The 19,035-nt window shown below is 41.6% G+C and overlaps 2 protein-coding genes across 3 annotated transcripts; one reads left to right on the plus strand and one right to left on the minus strand.

The window, feature by feature from the left end:
• Positions 1–531: 531 nt before the first annotated feature.
• Positions 532–9,479, plus strand: sept2 (septin 2). 2 transcript variants are annotated; one of them, XM_005939381.3, is made up of 13 exons: positions 532–684; positions 1,485–1,527; positions 2,200–2,314; positions 4,401–4,487; positions 4,585–4,708; positions 4,929–5,063; positions 5,184–5,301; positions 5,562–5,663; positions 6,207–6,352; positions 6,515–6,637; positions 7,648–7,708; positions 8,106–8,200; positions 8,333–9,479. In XM_005939381.3, exons 2-12 carry the CDS (start codon positions 1,504–1,506, stop codon positions 8,190–8,192), a joined length of 1,122 nt encoding a protein of 373 aa, XP_005939443.1. In that variant the 5' UTR covers positions 532–684; positions 1,485–1,503; the 3' UTR covers positions 8,193–8,200; positions 8,333–9,479. The 2 variants fall into 2 exon arrangements, with proteins under 2 accessions (XP_005939443.1, XP_005939444.1); XM_005939382.3 differs by having other exon boundaries at positions 533–684; positions 6,515–6,598.
• Positions 9,480–13,188: 3,709 nt separating this feature from the next.
• Positions 13,189–18,773, minus strand: stk25b (serine/threonine kinase 25b). Its single transcript, XM_005939383.2, has 11 exons — positions 18,367–18,773; positions 17,432–17,662; positions 17,277–17,333; positions 17,052–17,160; positions 15,581–15,738; positions 15,279–15,464; positions 14,717–14,862; positions 14,498–14,603; positions 14,346–14,417; positions 13,618–13,754; positions 13,189–13,531 (listed from the first exon to the last, which is right to left on the minus strand). The coding sequence occupies exons 1-11, from the start codon at positions 18,394–18,396 to the stop codon at positions 13,492–13,494; spliced, it is 1,272 nt and encodes a 423-aa protein (XP_005939445.1). The 5' UTR covers positions 18,397–18,773; the 3' UTR covers positions 13,189–13,491.
• Positions 18,774–19,035: the final 262 nt, after the last annotated feature.

Raw genomic sequence — 19,035 nt, forward strand, 5'->3', positions numbered from 1 at the left:
TAATAACCCCCATGCTCTGTCTGATGGGCTTTTATCTTTTATAATGCACTTCTAATGCACTTCTAAAGCCTGTGTCATGTACAAGATCGTACATGACACAGGCTCCTGCTGTGGGGGCAAAGTCTTTTTTTCTTTCTTTTTTTTTTGTCAGTTTCAGACTTCAGTGTTTTCGGTTCAATTAAGTTTTCGTTAGAATCTGTTTATTTTTTCCAGTTTAGTTTCTATAAGTCTGAAAATGTTAAACATTCACCGTAGTTTTCATTAATACGAATGTTAGTTTAATCCTGTTATTATATCATAGAGGACATTTTTCAAGGACAAAATTAAAAAAAATAGATCAGGTATTACAGCTAAGTCTTGTATTAACCTATTGTTACTGAACATCTGCAGCAATGACTTAACTATATTGACAAACACAAAATAATCTTCCTCTCTGTTTTTATTATTTTTATTTATCTATATTTTCTAAAGTCTAGTTTTTATTTGATTTACCTTTTTGACACCTAGTTTTAGTTAGTTAGCAGTCTCAGTGGCTCGGCTGAGGGCTGAGCCTGCTGCGCTCCTCTCGCCCAGTGCATTGTGGTCTGTGTGCTAAAGGAAGCTGCTGCAGCGGAATCTGAAGAATTTGAGGTGTCCGCCAAGTCTGCTGCTCATCGCTCCCTGTACTTCCATCTACTCTGCAAGGTAACCGTGTACTTTTCAGCATTTAACCAGTTATTTATCACCGAGTGTGTCGGCGCCGTCGCTGTTAAAACGACGAAGCTAACATTAGCTTATTTGATTTCCTGCCCGGCTAGTTAATAGTAATTAAAGCTTAGCTTAACAGTGTCCCGAGCTGCTAGCTCGGGCTGCTAGCTTGTTAAACAGCGTTCAATTGACCGTCGATAACCGGGAGGTTTGTTACCGCTATAGCAAAATTTTAAAATACCCGAAGCTGGTTTATTAAGTAATATCAGTCACATTTAGAAAATCGGAAAATCAGCTGACTTGTAATGCTAACTCAACTAAACTACCTCGGAAACATATTTAGTTAATTAACCGGAAAAGAAATGCTCGGTTATATGCAGAGAAAACGTCTTCTCCCTCGTACTGTGGGTGTGTTTCTCACAGTTTCAGTTCATTCAGGGGGTTTCAAATAAGATACAACAGCCTACAACACAACTAGCAAAAGAGACCGATATGATGGTAATTACAGAAAGGCTGGGTTTGAAGGCTTAAGCTGCATCTCTTCCCTCAGATCATAGAACTGTAGTGGGATGCAGCTGTAATGCAGACACCTAGAGCAGGAAAGCAGTTTTTTCTGTGGTGAGACACATCACTCTCACAAGCCACTCCGAGCAAAAAACAGACTTCCTGTCTCTCATACTCTGAAGCCTCTGAGTATGTGACTGCATAAGTCCAACCCCCATTTTAGAAGAAGGGTGAGAAAAGATTTTTTTGTGTTGGTTGGTTTATATCTGTCTGTTTTTTGTCTTCTCTTTCAGCCTAAACAAGGAGGAAAACATGTCTCAAGCTGACAAAATGAAGGTAAATCATATCAAACAAACAAACCAACCAGTTTTTCTATCTGAACCAATAGGCATGCTGTAATACTAGATTCCTGCCTGTACTTCAGTGACTGCCTACTCCATTGCAGTAGCTTTAATGGTAGTGAAAAGGAAACACAATATGCCCACTGAGTTGAAACTTCTTGTTTTTTAGGCATTGATATTACCGTCCTGTTAATGGGTACATTGTCTGCGTGCTGCTCATTATCCTCATGACTCACTCATGCAGTTTTCTTTGTACTGAAAGGGCTAAGGGCAGTGTAAAAACACACTGCTTATCAAGCTCGCTCATCTTGACCTTCTTCCTGAAAGGACAAGGAATGGAGGCTTTGTCCACCTTATAAACTGAATAAAGAAGGTGCTGCTTTGTATTACATTTGAATTTTCTGGTATACAGCCTGGCTAGCTGCAGGGATTGGTAAATGGCTTCCTTTTGATGAGCTGCGTGTAGAAAATGCTGGATGAATGGGGTGGTGCGAGATCTTTTGGAAATAGCCTCTTAAATAACCCCGTCACAGTCAAGCCTGCTCAGTGATTTAAGCTCGCTCGCATATAATTAGCTGTCGCCTCACATTTATCCTGCTCAGTTTAATCAGAAGTAATAATCATTTTACACTCCTTTCTTTTTACTTTTCCTCCCTTTTCGCTACAGCAGGGGCAGTTCTCAAACCCCGAGACCCCGGGGTATGTTGGATTCGCCAACCTGCCTAATCAGGTTCATCGAAAATCTGTAAAAAAGGGCTTTGAGTTCACCCTTATGGTTGTAGGTGAGTACGCTAATGCTTTTCCCACCACATTTTTCTTCTTGCTGTGACGTGACGCTGTTTTTTATTTAGTCTGGAAAATGATAATGTATCTCAGTGATAAGAATGTTAAAGCTAGAGTAAACACGGCCACTTTGTGGAATGCATTTTGTCTTTTTTCGCTCATGTTATTGGGTTAAATTCATGTTGGGATCTTGGATGCTCGCTTGAACAATATGCAGTTTTTGCAGTCTGAGCTCTTTTTGACTTCCGTAGCTTTTTTCGTTTGTGTGTCACGAGCACACCGGTTGTTTTGTGTTCTATAATTCGTAGGCTTGCACTTGACTGTCTTACTGTGCATGAAGTTTTTTTTTTCTGCGCAGACGTAGTCATCGGTAAAGCTGCTCAGCTGATGTTGGCAGCAGTGTAAACTCTTGCTCTGGTTCCTGTGACTGGGTGAACCCCTGTGCTTGCTGGGAATGGGGGAGGGTCGAAGCTCCCCTCAACACTGCTCATCCTTCTTCTTTAAAATAAACCAGAGAGGAATGTAGCCTGTGTGCCTCCAGGGACCCATTCAAACAGTGGACAGCGAGGCCTGCTGGTTCTTGTAATGCAGTAATATACCCTCTGTTTAACGCCCCCCCCCCGTTATTAAATTAAATCAGTGTTTTCCTGGGCGAGCGGCTAGATGCTGCTCTTCTCCACGTATAGAAATAATAATGTTGCAATGAAAATGAAAAGCATTGATCTCTGTAGTCTCTTCCTTTCCCACATGCACTTGAACTTGCAGTGTGCATAATAAATATGTCAGTTTGCTCCCTTACAAGACCTCCTGGCAAATTGCCACTAAAGAAGACCTCAGTAAATCTTTTGTCACAGCCTGGCGAGAGCAGCAGTAGCAGCTGTTTAAGACTCTGTGTCTGTGCTCGACTTCTGTTTTTAGCTGGATGTAACCAAGAAACTAAACAGTAGTTTCTTGTCTTTACGGTTGCTTTGAATCTTTTTTTCCAGACAGCAGGCAGAGTGTTAGACTGAAGCGATGCGGCAGATCAGATCAGATGTTTGTGTGGTGTGCAGGAGGTTTTTCTTGGCCTGATTATCAGACTGAGTTACTATTGGCTTTCACTTGAGGAACACCTACTATTGGTATTTGGATGCATGGTTTAAATTTTGTCCTGTAAAGACATTGATACTGATGTGTAGTTCATTCATAAATTATATCGACTGAAGCATTCAAATAACGTCATTCTCATTAAATACAGTTTGTTTACCCTTTGTTTATTTTATTAAAGAGCTGGACTAATATAGTTTTAGAATCACATCAGTCCTTTCCCCTGTGATAGACTGGATACCTGTCCAGGGTGTACCTTGCCTGTTCCCCATAACAGCTGGGATAGGCTCCAGCTTCCACCTGACCCTGAATTTGAAAAGTCATAAAGAAAATGGAAAAATGGAAATTTCACCACACAATTGGTGTAATGTTTCCTGTTCAACCTGCTAAATTTGGAATTCTGTAGATTTCTATTTGGCTTTTGAATGTCAGGTCTCTTTTGTGTAACCTCTCTGGTCAAATTAAGGTTCTTACCCTTAACTCGTGAACAAACTTGTATCCTTCCCAGCTTCTGACAAGGTTTCAGCCACCTGACGGCCGGGGAAAGATTAATGCTAAAGTCAGATTTAGAGTTTGGTTGATGTGTATTTCCATCTTGTGTGAGATGCAGTGTGTGTTACACACTGCAGTGCACTGAGGATGTCTTTGTTCTTTTGGTTGAAACTGAGCTCTGCATTAGAAGAGCCCTTGCACTAACCAGAGCCTGACTGTGCATTTGTAATTATTAGCATTGTGTTAATGCTAATAATTACAGGCAGTCAGAGGGCCCGGTGGCGCCAGTGTCCGGCAGCCTCGCCTCTGTCAGTGCGCCCCAGGGTGGCTGTGGCTACAATGTAGCTTGCCATCACCAGTGTGTGAATGGGTGAATGACTGGTTGTGTAAAGCGCTTTGGGGTCCTTAGGGACTAGTAAAGCGCTATACAAATACAGGCCATTAACCATTTAACCATTATGCAGCCCTCATTTACTTGTGACAGCTTTACCTTCCTGTTATCTAAAGGTGAATCTGGACTTGGAAAATCCACCTTGATCAACAGCCTCTTCCTCACTGACCTGTACCCTGAGAGAGTCATTCCTGGAGCAGCAGGTAAAACACACACACACATTTACACGCTGAAAACACAGATGATTCATTTTTTGTGAAGCAGTTTGAGAAACCTGCATTTGATCTTTCCTCCTTATAGAAAAAATAGAAAGGACAGTTCAGATCGAGGCATCCACTGTGGAAATCGAGGAGCGAGGAGTGAAGCTCCGCCTCACTGTGGTTGACACACCAGGATACGGGGACGCCATCAACAGCCAAGACTGGTGAGAAATCATTGTAGGGTGGAGGCTGATGAGTAGATGAGGTATTTTTGGATTTGAATTGCTATCTTATTCCTGTGATCTGTGAGTGGTGATGACCCACTAACGTTAGATGGCTCAAAATAACACTGTAGAAATCTTAAGGATAGGAGAGAATCTATTATTAGCCAGGCTTTGTGGTTGCTTTTGCTCAGTATAACTTTTTCTTTTTTTGTCCATCCAGTTTCAGCACCATTATCAGCTACATTGATGACCAGTTTGAGCGCTACCTCCACGACGAGAGCGGCCTAAATCGTAGACACATTGTTGACAATAGAGTTCACTGCTGCTTCTATTTCATCTCCCCACTCGGCCACGGGTGTGTCCTGCTATGCCCGCTTGCACAAATACTGTATAGGCCTAAGTCATTACAGTGAAGGTCCTCTGTTCACGCAGATTCTTTGTCTCTCGTTGACCCTCTGTTTCCTGTCCCTCCCAGCCTGAAACCACTTGACGTCCAGTTCATGAAGGCCATTCACAACAAGGTCAATGTGGTTCCTGTCATCGCTAAGGCCGACACACTCACCCTCAGAGAGAGGGAGAGGCTCAAGCGCAGGGTGAGGACGCCAGAGTTACCCATTGTTCGGGGACTTTTTCCATTTCCTGACTTGAAGAGTAGTTACAGTATCATGTTATCATACTCACTGCTTTATCCATCGGGTGCATCAAAATTTCGCAGGTACTACTGTATCAGCTGATCCTGAGAAATGATTCTGAGGATCGTTATCTCGTGTCTGGAATCAAAAGAAAGCAGAAGATCATCATCAGTTTAACATAACTGCTAATAACTGTTGTTTTACACTCTCGTGTTATCAAGATTCTCGATGAGATCGACGAGCATGGCATCAAAATCTACCATCTTCCCGATGCTGAGTCAGATGAAGATGAAGATTTCAAAGAGCAGACGAGGATCCTCAAGGTACTGACTTCATTATCTGTGCACGATTTCAACCTTGGAGAAAGGTTTCTTTCTGTCTTCTTCCTACGCAAATAGCGATGGGAGATTTGAACAAAACCCAGTTTCTATCTCAGTGTTTTCTGTGAGTCAACTTGTGAGATGGCACGTGTGCTTACAAACAAACGCATCAAAATAAACTCTGGGTCAAGGTTCAGTGTGTTACCCGGTGCAGACCACAAAAGCAAAGAGGAAAGCTATCAGACAGCCCTTTCCAACAAATATAAATTTTTCGTAAAAACAGTAAGTTTATATGTCATAAATGCAGTATTTGCTGGTTTAGTTGGTTGGTTAGTTAGGGTGAGGTGGTAGACAACCCAATCCTTCTCTCCTGGTCATCTTGTGAAGCTTTGATTATTCACTTTAGAAGCTTTGGTACTCGTTTGGGACAGCTCTGCTTTTGTTAAACTTCCAACTATCAATTTAGGGATTGGTTTTAAGTATCATAATTATCCATGGTGTGTGGTTGAAACATGATAAATATGAGCTACTGCTCCTCTTCTCCAGGCTAGCATCCCATTTGCAGTGGTAGGTTCCAACCAGCAGATTGAGGCCAAAGGGAAAAAGGTCAGAGGTCGTCTGTACCCTTGGGGAGTGGTGGAGGTGGAGAACCCGGAGCACAATGATTTCCTCAAACTGCGGATCATGCTGATGTGAGTGGTGACGTTTGTGAGTTGACAAAACTGTGTAGATAACGTAGTCTCATTTTGAAACTGCTGTAACCAGACGGCCTCCGCCTGCCTTTGGAGGGAGTATGGCGGTGCCTGAGCTCTCTGCAAATCTGTTTATTGTTTGACTTTTCCTCAATCCCACAGAACCCACATGCAGGATCTCCAGGAAGTAACCCAGGACCTGCATTATGAGAACTTCCGTTCGGAGCGCCTCAAACGGGGTGGCAGGTTGTCCTCCCATGGTTACATTCTGCCTATGTCTCCTGCGTACGTACTTCCCTGTCTGCTTGCTTTTCTGCACCTCCCCCTCCTCAAACAGCAAATCTCTGAGCTGTGTGTACATTTACATCCAGTATTGTGGAAAAAACACACACACACGAGGTGAAACTTAACAAAACCCAGCTAAACCAACCAGAAAAGGAAAAATAAAGAGTTATTCCTGTTCATTGGGTAGTCCGGTCATTCATTTCCTTTTTTCCAGTATCAGTTCTGTAGTACAGTAACTCTAACCCGTGATTTTTGCATGTGAACTGTAATAGGTAGAGGTAGAGGTAGTTGGAGGTGAATTTAGTGCTGTTTGCTTTAGTGGGTTGTTTTATCTTGTGTGTAGCAAATCTGTGCAGGTTAGAAACAAGATTACTGTGTGTGTAGCATTTAACATAGTGTGGGTAGCTCATTATTTAACCCCTAACGTTGACCCAAAGGACTGTTTTTAGACTTTTCTTCTAAAGGCAACACAGAATAAGGGAGTGGTTTTACTGTCTTCATATTTGCCGTGCCATCTGTCCAAAGATGGTGTTTGGTGTTGAATTGCCTTATTCTGAGTGGACTGATGGAGGTACTGTTTTATTTTTGGATTTTCTTAGTTTGGGGGAGGTCCTGCTCTTCCCCTGACCTTTGCACCCACTGCTTCTCTCTTGAATCTTCATGCTTTCACCTCTGTGTAGTTATTTGTTATAGCTGCCAACTCTTCTCTGACAAACCTTGTCCCTGCAAACAAAACTAACCCACTGACCCGCTTTTCTACTTCCTCAGTGTGGCTTTTGTCGTGTTTGCTTAACGCTGCTTAAAATGGCAACACTCTCTCATGCAGAGAAAACACAGTTTCTCTGCTGACTAAATAATCATGCTTCAAAAATCACTACAAGAGCATTTATAACCTCTCCGGTTGTGTATTTGCTTTAATGATTATCTTTTTAATTGTGTCCTGCATAATTAAGTCATTGATCTTCGCAGCGCACAGCATTGCAGTAACTATAGTTGTGTCTGTAAAGCAGAAAGGGACCTGAGCCGGAGGAAATGGACAAGGATATGATCCTGCTGGAGAAGGAGGCTGAGGTGAGATATTTCAGACACTAGACTACAAGCGTTGTTTTCAAAGAAATGTGTTGTTTAGGTTTCCTAAAGAAAGCTTTTGGGCCAAGATAAAGATGAGGCACATTTATTGCTTGTGTTTGCGACGGGCAGCCAGTCAGAAGATTTGTTGACTGTTGCAAACAAGGAGGCAGGTTTTAAAGGGAGAGGAGGTGAAACGGCATATTTCAGACAGGGGATGGAGTGAGGGTGTGCATCAAGGTCCAGTTTAAAACAAATAAGTAGACAACCTTGCAGAAACAACAAACAATATTATATGATAGACTCTATAGAAAACCCCCCCAAAATGCCTTATGTCACTTCAAAGTCGCAGCCATGAGACTGTCCTGATTCACACCTTTTGATGTTCTGTGTCGTTCAGCTGAGGCGAATGCAGGAGATGATTGCCAAGATGCAGGCCCAGATGCAGAAACAAGGAGACGGAGAGGGAGAAGGCCAACATGTGTGAAACTGATGGTAAGAGGCAGACCTGTGGAGACCCGAGGGCAATTCTGCTGCAGACGCATTATCAGTTATTTTACAGCGTGCTAGATTTCTTCAGATGTCCAAATATTAATATTCTTACTTTCCTTTTTTTTTCCGGATTAGATATTTGAGCCACTGCTCGAGTTTGACCAGAGAGATGGAAAAGGTGTAAAGCTGCCTGGTCATGACTCCTCTTGCTTGCCACTATTTTATTATTATTATTATTTTTGTAATTTCAGCTCCACATGGGATCTGGAGTCTTTTTTTTTTATTTTTTTTTTTTAAATGCATACAGTAAAGTATATTCAACAGTGTTACATTTATATATTCACACACGGTTCCATTTTTTTTTTTTTTTTTATTGTACCACTTTAGAAGAAATCGTTTACTGAAATGAAGTCATATGACCAATATTTTAAAATGCTTGCATATTTTATATTGGGAGATAGTTAATTTTTTTTCCTTTTGTTTGCTGGTCAGAAAACCAAAGTATTGCTGCTTCTATGCGAAGACTTTAGTGCTGAAGCGTCTGTCGGAGCACATGCTAACACATGCTCTGTGAAGGAGTGTCATTGAGAGAGAGAGAACTGTAGTAGCAGACGTAGCTGAAAAACCTCTTTTATTCCATTGTTACATGACTGTTTCAATGTTATTCCTGTCAGGAGAAAACATTATTTAACAATTTATGAGTTCACCATACATGCTTGCCATTAAATGGAACCTGTCCTGCTCAGTATTGATGTTAACCCGCTCATGTGCATGCGATTCTCAACCCATAAAAAAATTACGATAAATTTTAGGGCAGCGTTTCATCCATTTGTGCTTTTCTCAGTCATTATGTTCAACTGCCTTCAAGTGTGGTTAAGCTCCTTTTGATATGAATTAAACTGTGATCCAGAACCTTTTATAGTCTTCCCCATACGCCAGACAAATGAGGCGCGAGGCCTCTTTGGTGCTTTCACTTAACTAAATGCATTTAGTCCTTCACGTGTGTCGTCCTCGGTGTAAAGTGAAATCATGTGACAGGAGCAGTGAGCGAGTTTATTGGTACAGTGAGATTTAAGGAGTTGAAACTTCTACCTGTCCCTACTGCTGAACGCTTTGTGGTTTTGGCGACCGCAGAGTTTAAAGGCGACCTGATGAGGTCAGTGTAGCCAACGATCCCCTCACCAGCCGAGATGTGAGTTCTGACATTCCTTTGTGCTGTTTGTACCTGACAGATTTTGTTCTTGATACATATATTGTAATAAAAGTTTTATTAAGTATCAAACATTTTTTTTTAGTCTGCTTTTTTTTTTTTAACATTTCCCCCCTACCTTTTTTGTTTTTTTGTTTTATTTCTAAGGGAGAACAGTTCAAATAATAAAATTTAAATAACAGAAAGAAATGTGGGTGTGTGTAATCACTGCGTTTGTGTGTACGGAAAGACAATGGACACAGTTTCAATCATTTTTGTGCAAGATTTAACGTCTGTGAGAATAACTTACCAGGTAGGTTTGCAGTGTTAGGGAAAATCAGGTGACTGCCTGATTACCGTTGGCTGAATTTAAGCTGCTCGTGTTAAAGCATTTTGCCAGATCCCATTTACAGACTATGACTAGACGAAAGCAGCCATGAGCCACAGAGCGATTGGTCATGCAACACTTTGTAAAATTAATTTTTCTAAATCCATAAAGAAAGGTATGCCTCAGAAGCAACACAACTCTGCTGATTACTGATTCTGGGTGTATGATACACTGGATCTTAGACAAGCAACACTTCCCATTGAAACCTAATCAGTGCCTGCTGGTGTTCAGTTAGACCATAAACTTTATAAAATTAGAGGAGCCCGAAGCTGCTCGTCATGCACATCAGGTGATGCTCTGCTACGTGTTTTATTTCAGTGAGATTAATTACCTCTGAAAGAACCACCGTGATTCTGCCCTCACAGTAACAGGGTGTCACTAATTACTGAGATACTGTGAGATATAGAGGTTAATTACCAAACCTCCAAGCTTATATTCCCATGTGCAGCAAGAGGCGTGGAAACGGAATCAAATGATAGTGTAACAACATTTTTTTTTTTTTTAAATAGAAGATTACTTTTAAAACATTAATGAAGCATCTGCAGCACTGGACTAATGTGAACCTACAGGGAGTGCAGAATTATTAGGCAAGTTGTATTTTTGAGGAATAATTTTATTATTGAACAACAACCATGTTCTCAATGAACCCAAAAAACTCATTAATATCAAAGCTGAATGTTTTTGGAAGTAGTTTTTAGTTTGTTTTTAGTTTTAGCTATTTTAGGGGGATATCTGTGTGTGCAGGTGACTATTACTGTGCATAATTATTAGGCAACTTAACAAAAAACAAATATATACCCATTTCAATTATTTATTTTTACCAGTGAAACCAATATAACATCTCCACATTCACAAATATACATTTCTGACATTCAAAAACAAAACAAAAACAAATCAGCGACCAATATAGCCACCTTTCTTTGCAAGGACACTCAAAAGCCTGCCATCCATGGATTCTGTCAGTGTTTTGATCTGTTCACCATCAACATTGCGTGCAGCAGCAACCACAGCCTCCCAGACACTGTTCAGAGAGGTGTACTGTTTTCCCTCCTTGTAAATCTCACATTTGATGATGGACCACAGGTTCTCAATGGGGTTCAGATCAGGTGAACAAGGAGGCCATGTCATTAGTTTTTCTTCTTTTATACCCTTTCTTGCCAGCCACGCTGTGGAGTACTTGGACGCGTGTGATGGAGCATTGTCCTGCATGAAAATCATGTTTTTCTTGAAGGATGCAGACTTCTTCCTGTACCACTGCTTGAAGAAGGTGTCTTCCAGAAACTGGCAGTAGGACTGGGAGTTGAGCTTGACTCCATCCTCAACCCGAAAAGGCCCCACAAGCTCATCTTTGATGATACCAGCCCAAACCAGTACTCCACCTCCACCTTGCTGGCGTCTGAGTCGGACTGGAGCTCTCTGCCCTTTACCAATCCAGCCACGGGCCCATCCATCTGGCCCATCAAGACTCACTCTCATTTCATCAGTCCATAAAACCTTAGAAAAACCAGTCTTGAGATATTTCTTGGCCCAGTCTTGACGTTTCAGCTTGTGTGTCTTGTTCAGTGGTGGTCGTCTTTCAGCCTTTCTTACCTTGGCCATGTCTCTGAGTATTGCACACCTTGTGCTTTTGGGCACTCCAGTGATGTTGCAGCTCTGAAATATGGCCAAACTGGTGGCAAGTGGCATCTTGGCAGCTGCACGCTTGACTTTTCTCAGTTCATGGGCAGTTATTTTGCGCCTTGGTTTTTCCACACGCTTCTTGCGACCCTGTTGACTATTTTGAATGAAACGCTTGATTGTTCGATGATCACGCTTCAGAAGCTTTGCAATTTTGAGACTGCTGCATCCCTCTGCAAGATATCTCACTATTTTTGACTTTTCTGAGCCTGTCAAGTCCTTCTTTTGACCCATTTTGCCAAAGGAAAGGAAGTTGCCTAATAATTATGCACACCTGATATAGGGTGTTGATGTCATTAGACCACACCCCTTCTCATTACAGAGATGCACATCACCTAATATGCTTAATTGGTAGTAGGCTTTCGAGCCTATACAGCTTGGAGTAAGACAACATGCATGAAGAGGATGTTGTGGACAAAATACTCATTTGCCTAATAATTCTGCACTCCCTGTATAGGCTAGGTTAAAGCTGATACTGATACTTGGCAGAAGTCTTGAGCCACCCCTCATTTCTTCATGGTTTTCTAGGAAAACTAGAAAAAGGTGCAACACATTTTTATTAACACAATAAGGCAAAAAACAGTTCTAGCAAGTCTGAAAGATGAAATGTAATATGTACCTTTATTCTTCTATATGCTTTTTAGATAGGATTACATGTTGGAACAAAATCGGACTTTTCCTGGTTTATAATTCCATCATTTATGACACAATCCCATTGCTGCTGGTTGAAATGCAGCCCTTGAATGGTTCATTGGTGCTGGTCATTAAAAAAAAAAAAAAAAGAAAACGTTCCACTGGCAATGAACAGGTGCAAGGACTGGACTGAAAAAGCAACCAAGGTCCAAAATATGTTTTTGAAAGACATCCTTGAGAACTACTGCTCAATAGCACTTTTGAAATTACAAAAGTCTGGCTCCTTGGGAGCAAAATATAAAGAAAAGAGGGGTGACTCAAGACTTTTGCACTGTATTTAAAATTAACCTATTATGTTTCTAGGTCCATACTTTCATCTTAGACCATTATTCCAATATCTTTGGAAATCATTGTTACAAATAATCCTCAACCATCTTGTATTTGAAACAACCTCTTCGTTTCCTTCACCCTCCCCTAAAACCAGCTTTCCTCTCAATATCGTTCTCATACACAGGCTTGTATGGCACATGGGTGGGGCTTCTGTGCTGACAGCTAAATGTATGTACCTGAAAAGACCATAATAAGGATATCGCAACGCACCATACAGAATCAAGAGTAGGAAAAAAACATCTGAAACTGATAGCAGTCTTAAGTCTGGGCTCTTTTTAGCTCACTGACGTAATTACACTGCTCAAAACAATGAAGGTAACCTTTAATGATCCCAGTATAACACAGAATAGTACAGGGATGAAATCCCCAGAGCCACTGTTGGACTTTATGCTGGTGAAGCAGCCAAATACTCAAATACTGTCCAGGAGCTCAGCATCACGCTATCATTTTCATTTCTAAAAGCACACAAAATGAATTCACAGTGGTTTGAGGTTCCAGCCTGGCCAGGTTGATACTCCTGCAGTGAGTTGGTGTTATACTGCCAGGACTAAGTGTTCCTTTTTGAGCAGTAAACTTAAACTTTGGCCAAGTGTAATCTGAGCATCAAGCATGTAACAGCATATACATGACAGAAAATAAAGGAAAGTATTATAGGTCCTCTATAAAAAAGAAACACGAGCCAGTAGTTAAATTAATGACATATGACAGCAAAGATAATGGAACATTTTTCATAGAATTTATTATAGTTGGTTTTTTTTCCACTAACATGGATACACAACGCTCTAACTGTCATGGCTTTTTTTGTCTTAAATACTCTCCGCACATAAAGAAAAACTGTAAAAATATTTAATTATAACTAATTAAAAGATCTCTTCAGGGGCTGGACTTGGAAGGGTGTACAGGTATGAGGGGATGGAGGTGGGTGGGGATTCGTCTGTGGTCCTTATCTGAGAAGCTGTGTGGATTTGGGGGGGACTGAAAAAGGGTCGAAGGGTCACGTTACATCCAGCGAGGCTTTCACCGCGAAGACGGGGTGGTGTTGCCATTTAAAGAAAACCTAAAAGAACGACATGAAGCAGCAGGTCAGAATAAGATAAGTGTGTATTTGCTGTTTAATATTAAACAGAGACGGCGGTACATCACCTGCACACTCTCTCCATCACATGTGTAACGAGACGGTCAGAGATGCCCGGACAGGACTCCTCTGCCAGGTTGAAGGCATTCTCCAGTTCCTCAATGGCTCCTACTCCGCCGCCACTTGCCCGCCGCTTCTCCTTCAACTGGTGGTAAAGGAAAAATCAAACGGGAACGATTTAGTATGCCGTGCAGTGAGAAACTTAAAAAAAACAAACAAAAAAAACCTTCCTTCTGTTTAGAGTAAATATAATGAAACAGGTTATGTGGGGGCAAGCTTTTTATTAATATCATAACAAGACCCACTTCACTCTTATCTGTTAATGGTAAAAAACAAGGCAGAGATTCACGGTGTCATGATGTTGGCCCTTTGTCTAAATCAGAGGTCAGCAACCTGTGGCTCGCGTTAGTCACAGGTTACAATTACTATATATAAATTGATTTATCCTCTCCCAATTTCATCCACCTGTTTGTGCCCCGTTACCCGTGTGTGCTTCTTTTTTTATCCAACTGTTGCCGACGCCCAGTCTAAATGAATCTAAACGCTGCTGTCGGCTGCTTAATTGCCACAAGGGGTCGCCACACTAGGTAATGCTGCGTGTTTGATTTGGCAGTCTTACATTGGATGCCCTTCTTTTTGGACCCTAGTGACCTTTCAATTGTCAAGCAAATATTCCGACTACTACATTTTATCTAAATGAATCTGAGATTGTATAAAAAGCAGCAGTATGGCCTACCTCTCTGAAGGTGGGTGTTACCAAAGCAGACAAGCACTGTGACTTTGGTTGCCTTTTCACAGAATCTCCTGACTGCAAAGAGAAAACAGAGCGTAAGAAGAAAGGAAAAAAGATTCGACCTGGTGTTTCCGTCTCTGCTCAGTCTGCCTTACCTCTGAATCTGTGTGCGTGTAGCCCTTCTGTAACTTGTTCATAGAAGTGGGCCTGACTGTGGGGAAGGTCCACATGGGACACTGATCTACATCACCATCAGCATCCCTGAAAGAAGCGGGGACAGAAAGAGGAAGAAGATTGAAAGGACGAGTAAACATACCCCTGACAGATACACCCTGATTGTTAATGCAAATAAGTGTGATGTTCTTGAGACTAACATGTCCGAGTCGTCAGAGCTGGACTCCTCCCCGTGTCCCTCTGATTTCCAGCGGCGGTAGCGGTCAATCAGCTCTGTCAGATAAGCTGTCTTCTTGGTGTAACGTGTGATAAACTTGTGTTTCAGAAGCTCTTTGGCTGTTGGTCTCTGTGCAGAGAAGAAATTCAGTTCGATTCAATTCCATTTATACAGCGTCAAATCACAACAACTGTTGCCTCAAGGTGCTTTATATTGTAGTGAATAAAAACATGAGGAGCATAAAAATGTACAACCAAGGGTAATATCACTCAGCCCATACAAGTTGGAGTGCTGTTGTCTACAAACACATGCTAAAGCAAGCTTCAGTGTCAAATTACTTGGAAAGGTTTTGGCGCCTTTCAAGAGCGCACTTTGGATCATGTTGGAATATTTGAGAAACAACCAGAACAATCTCTAATTCCTATTAAGGACCGGACATGCTAATCCAAAATACTTGGTAGGATAAAGAATTCATGTTCAGTTTCTCTCAGTGCAGCAGTTATTACCAGATGTATGATACTCATGTATGTTGGTGTTTTACTCACAAAACGGGGGTCTTTATTTAGACAAGCCTCTACAAATTCTTTAAAGGGTTTGCTGTAAGGGCCTTCCAATGTGGGTGGAGTGTTTTTGGGGATTAGGAAGAGGACTCTCATGGGGTGTAGATCAGAGTTGGGGGGTTCCCCTTTGGCCAACTCAATGGCGGTGATTCCCAGAGACCAGATATCAGCCTGAGTGGGTAAAGACATAAAGAGCTGTTTAATTCAGTTCCCGTTGGTTAACAACAAAATGATGTCTCTTCATGCTCTCAGTGTACACACAGCTTGTTCACAAACGTTTGCCTCACCTTAAAGTCGTAGGCTGACTGCTTAATGACCTCCGGGGCCATCCAGAAAGGCGTGCCGACAAATGTGTTCCTCTTGATCTGAGTGTCTGTCAGCTGCCCCGCCACCCCAAAATCTGCCAGCTTCACATCACCCTGCTCTGACAAGAGCACATTGGCAGCTGGGAGAAAGGCAGAAAAGACAGACCGTTAAAATACAACCTAAAGTATCTGGGTCTGCTTTTTGTATCTGTTACAGCAGTCTGGTTAATATAACGTGCTAAAAATAAGATGAGGCCAGAACATCTGAGATAATGAGTAACAATGTTGTTACAGCTTATTCAGGCCAACTCTCATTTTTGAAATCCAAAATGAATTAATAATTAATTTTGGATTTTGGAGACTGGAGTGCTGCATTTAATTTCACAAGCAACTGTAGATAAAAGGAGCACAAGAACACAAATAATACGGAGAATAAATCCACCCCACCGAGTAATACACCAAAGTTTTAAACTCCTTATTTGTGCGATTACTTAATTACAAAGTGTTACATTCTTTCATAACAAGGAAAGAACAGAGCAGAAAAGGCTCCACACACAGAAATATGTAAAAGTGTATACAAGTCGCACACGCAGCATGTTGTGAGATTTCGAGCTCACAGATGGTGTTAAAAATGTACACAGCTCGTTGGCATATTTCAGTGTGTGCACTTCTTCTCTGCAGCATCTGGTTAAGGCCGGCTGTGCAGCAGCTCTCTATCACAGCGTTCAGTTGTTGACATAAAACGTTGGATCACAGCATTGAGTCTTGTACTCACAACAGCGTACGCTACAAAACAGCTCTGAATTATACCCGAGTTTGTACCAGCGCAGAACTTGACAACTATGTTAGCTGTTAGCTGACACCTATGAGACTCTTTGGGAGAGTTCACACCTATAGTTTGTTTTCTCTGGTATAGTTGGTGAGTTTGTAAACTTGGAGTTCTTCCCTATGATTTGATCTCTTTTCACAAAGAGAAAAAAAAAAAAACACGTCAGGATGTTCAGTCCGCTCACTGGACAGATGTGTAAATATAGAAAGAAGGTGCTGTGTCCTGGACTATTAGAGAATACATAGAATTTACTTTCATTTCACGGATAGCTGCTAGCCCATAAAGACCTTTGCACATCGCTAGTACCTTGCTGTATCTCTGAAAACAAAGCATACGTGCCTACAGGAAGTTGTTTTTTTTAAATCTCAAACTTGTAACCTGGTAGTTTGTTTGGGTCAACTACCAGGAACATATTCACATCATAAATAAACTATTCTGGAGTTCATTTAGAACTGCACCAAGACAACCTCTTCCAAAGGGTCTCTGTGTGGCTGTTTTGGTCTGTGCCCGAGTGTGATAACTGGGTTCACATCTGCACAAACAAACAGCACCAAGGAGGAAAATGAACCAGAGTTTGATTTAAAAGGACCGAACACCGTAAAGATCGAAGTGAGTGCTCATTACCTTTGATATCTCTGTGAATCTTCCTTTCAGAGTGCAGATACTCCAGCCCCTTTAGTATTTCCCTCAGTATAGTAGCAATGTAAGTTTCTTCAAGAGGTCCTGGACGGAGCTAGGATGGTGACAGTGCGACAAAAAGATGAGTTTTCCCTCTCGAGTATGAAAAGTGCACTATTGGAGGAGTTGTCTAAAACTTTGTAAGCTGCATAAAAATAGAAATCTACTTACTAGATCCAGAGCAGATCCTCCACCTAAATACTCCATGATAATCCACAGCTTTGTTCCCTGTGGGAGGAGGAAACAATTGAAGGAACAAACCACTGTATGTGTTTGTATATTTAAGCATCTGGGCAAGTGTCACTTCAGTATTTACATTATCTCACCTTCAGATATGAGCCATAATACTTTGTAACATAAGGACTGTCGCACTGGCTCAGCACCGTGATCTCCTGCTGAATGTCTTCTATCTCGTCCTCTGCCTCCTCCAGGTCTATAATTTTAATGGCCACCACCTCCTTTGTGCGGTTGTTGATGCCTTTGTAGACCTCTCCAAACGAACCCTTGCCGATCCGCTCCTGCTTGGTGAAGTACTCCTCAGGGTCCAACCGAGTATTCTGGCCCAGTGAGAGCAAAAGAGGGATTTAAGTACAGAGTATATACCACAGTGACAACCCCCTGTAGTTTAATGTGTGTGCTTATGAGTGGGCGAGTCTCAACACAGAAGCCATGTTCACAGTTGTCCCTTATCGCCATATTATAGTGTTTGCATGCACTGCCCAAATATAAAATATGATTTATAATTAACCTTCTTATCTATGTCAGTGCCCATCTATTCAGTCACATCCCTATATAATTAACTAGACTCTAGATCGAGCTTTGTGCCAGGATGTAATTTAAGAAGTGTGACTCCTGAAAGTTCAGTGGTTTTGTCTCTCCATAACAGCAGGAAATGAGCAATGATTTGCGAACAAAGATGCCTTCAAAGAAGTCACTAAGTGCAAAAAATATTATCTTAATTAAGACTTAACTCTAAACGCCCAACTCTGAAAAAATAAAATGTCATTACACACTCATACAAGATCAGAGATTATTATTACATATTTGTCATTTGTTGATGGCAGTCAGTTGTACACCTGACTGTGACACCGACAAGAACATTATATATACACAAATTCACATCTGTGCATTTTAACACTTGCTTTTATGGCCTAGCCCACCACCCGGGTTATTCATGGAAAGCCTGAAAAGCCATGGGGGTTCGGCTGGTCTTGGATAAGAAGCAGGGAGGTGACAGTTGAAGAAAAGATCATTTCTCTACCTGGTTCTGCATGTCTCGAAGGTGTGCCATCCCCTCGGCTGGTTGGACGGGACAGGGACGGCCACAGTCCTGTCTTTCAAAAGTCAATAAATTGTCCTTTCGGGTTTTTTCTCCCCTCGTATCTGTCTAGGAAGCTAGCTAGGCTGGCTAGCCAACTAGATAAACACCCAGTCTGCAGGCTTTAACGGGGCTGTCACTCCGCGCACTGTTTTCGGCCTCCGGGTAAAACGGAGGACTGAGCAGCCGAGCTACTGACCGAGAGACTCCATGAGTGTCGGTGGTCCGAAATAGAGGAGAAAAATAGCTCTTTCCGTGAATTAATAATTAATTCATTTCAAGGAGCGCTTAGCCCGTTGTTCAATTGAAGCTTGAGGAGGACAAAATAATGGCCCAGCTCGAGAACGCATGCGCGTTTTTTTCTTAAATTCGTTGGAATTGTGGGAGTTGTATTTCTCCATGCTTCAGAGACACGCTTCTTCAAACCTTTCAAGTTTTTTTTCTTAACACGGTACACAGAAAAAATTAAATTAAGATAAAACTACATTCACAATTTTAATTTAAAAAAACAAACAAACACGTGATCTCTTAGAAAATGGTTTTACCTACGCTCAGATCTAACCAAAGTCCCATATATATATCTCACATAATACCATACAAGCTGCCAGTAGT

The sequence above is a fragment of the Haplochromis burtoni genome, unplaced genomic scaffold (genome assembly GCF_018398535.1).
Source record: "Haplochromis burtoni strain Fernald_Lab_line unplaced genomic scaffold, NCSU_Asbu1 Contig_266, whole genome shotgun sequence".
Lineage (NCBI taxonomy): Eukaryota > Metazoa > Chordata > Actinopteri > Cichliformes > Cichlidae > Haplochromis > Haplochromis burtoni.